At 19.0% G+C, this 1983-nt stretch overlaps 1 protein-coding gene across 1 annotated transcript in view; it reads right to left on the bottom strand.

The window, feature by feature from the left end:
• Positions 1 to 563, bottom strand: part of LOC119667644 (C-type lectin 37Da-like) — a 1420-nt gene extending 857 nt beyond the window's left edge. The window contains exon 1 of the mRNA XM_038076950.1: positions 549 to 563. Coding sequence (XP_037932878.1) covers positions 549 to 563 — 15 coding nt within the window. The remainder of the gene's footprint in view (positions 1 to 548) is intronic.
• Between the last annotated feature and the right edge of the window lie 1420 nt (positions 564 to 1983).

The following is a 1983-nucleotide window of genomic DNA, read 5'->3' as shown; positions in this document are numbered from 1 at the left end:
ATGATTATTATATATGTTCTTATATATAAATTCAATTATGATAATTTAAGATGAATACTAGCGAATAATGTAAAAAAGAAAGAAAAATAATATATATATGTTTTTATATATATTTTATAACATACTTTTCAATTTCATTACATAATGTGCTATTATATTTATATATATATATATATAACACGTACTTATATATATTTTTTATTTTTTTACATGATGTACTATTTTTCATTATACGCTAGTATTTATTAGAAATTGTTATAATTAAAATTTTTATATAAAATAAATATATTAATAATATTAACATATTGGGAGTTAAATATATGAGAATTCAAATTTTTTACTTCATCATATAAAAAGATATAAAATATTGGCTTAATATATTTAGACCAAATTATTTACATGTATATGAAATTTTAAGGTTTCTGATATTATTTTCTATAAACGTTTATTCAACGTAAAATCGAATCGAATATATATAATAAGTTTTCTTTTGACCAAAATAAATGCAACTATAGACGATAATAAATCGTAGCTGTCGAAAAATTTACCTCTCTTATAGACATAATTACATTATCACAAAAAAAAAATAATACTTATAATTAAAATATTTTTCATATATTGAAAAGAAAATGTGGTTTATTAAACTGTAAAGTACCAAATAAAATATTGAGTGCCAAACTAAGAACAAAAGTATTTAAATTGAAATTGTGAAAGAAATACAAGTTTCGTGGACTCAAGCTTCAGTATCTTCAATTTATATATATATGTATATTTAAATATTTGTACATATATACAATTGCTAAGTAGTATTGGTATAATTGAATAGAAGTATTTAAAAGCGCGTATATAAAAAAAAATCATAAAAATTTATTTCATACAAATATATTTCATAAAACTCTTATAAAACACTTCACCGCATATTATTATCTATATATCTTAAATGAAATTTATAATTAAGATTCTGAAATATTTCATTATCAAAGTTTAACTAAAAACTATACTCTATTTCATAAGTGTTTAGTAAACTAAAAAAAAAAAAATAAATAGTTTTAAAAAAAAATTAATAAATTACTTAACAGAAAAGTTGTACTCAATAGATATCCATCCCTTTTCAAATAAAAATAAAGACGAAATAAAAACACTGAATATATATAAATACATATATATATATATATAGGCATATAAAAATATTTATAAATAATTTAAAAATGTAATAATGAATTAAATGAGAAACTTATACAATACTATATACATACGATATATACAAGATTTTATTGTTATATATAAAGTTCATTTTTCTAAACAATCAGAAGAGCATTCATTTTAAACGAATTTATAAGTAGCGTAAAAAAATGGGTTCTAAGATATTGTTATATACGTATCGGAAGTGAAGGAAAAATAAATTAATTAAAGTTGACGTTAGATAAAAATTAGTTTAGAAAAGGTCAGAATTAAAATGTTGACAAAGAATGTATAAAGTTAGTTAATTGATAGTTTTTTCTTTACTCATTTAAAAATTTTAAAATATTTTATCACTTAATGACACACACAAAATTAATTATAATAAAAAAAAATTATAATTCACAGATTCATTGTTTCATAAAAATTAAATAAAATTTTTGATGTCTTTAATGAAATAATAAAAAAACGTATTAATGTTGTTTTATCGGTGTCAAAAAATGTTGTTTCATTTCATATTTTTTTTTCCATAAACAGCAATATACTACAGCTATATAGTTAATATCGAATGATTTTTAAAATAAAATATTTCGTTTAAAAAATCATAGAACAGTATCTAGTCTTATTTACAAGTAACCTATAACTAAACTAATTTTATAGTTAGGAAGATATAAAATTTAAAATTATAAAATGCGATTAAGAGATAAAATTTCTTCAAAATATCGCAGAGTGAGACTTCAAAAATAGTTTTCGACTTTATGCAGTTATATTCTCTTACGAAATAGAACTGAAGAAAAGGTTAGG

Source organism: Teleopsis dalmanni, chromosome 1 (genome assembly GCF_002237135.1).
Source record: "Teleopsis dalmanni isolate 2A chromosome 1, ASM223713v2, whole genome shotgun sequence".
NCBI lineage: Eukaryota > Metazoa > Arthropoda > Insecta > Diptera > Diopsidae > Teleopsis > Teleopsis dalmanni.
This window is presented reverse-complemented; position numbering and strand designations above follow the sequence as displayed.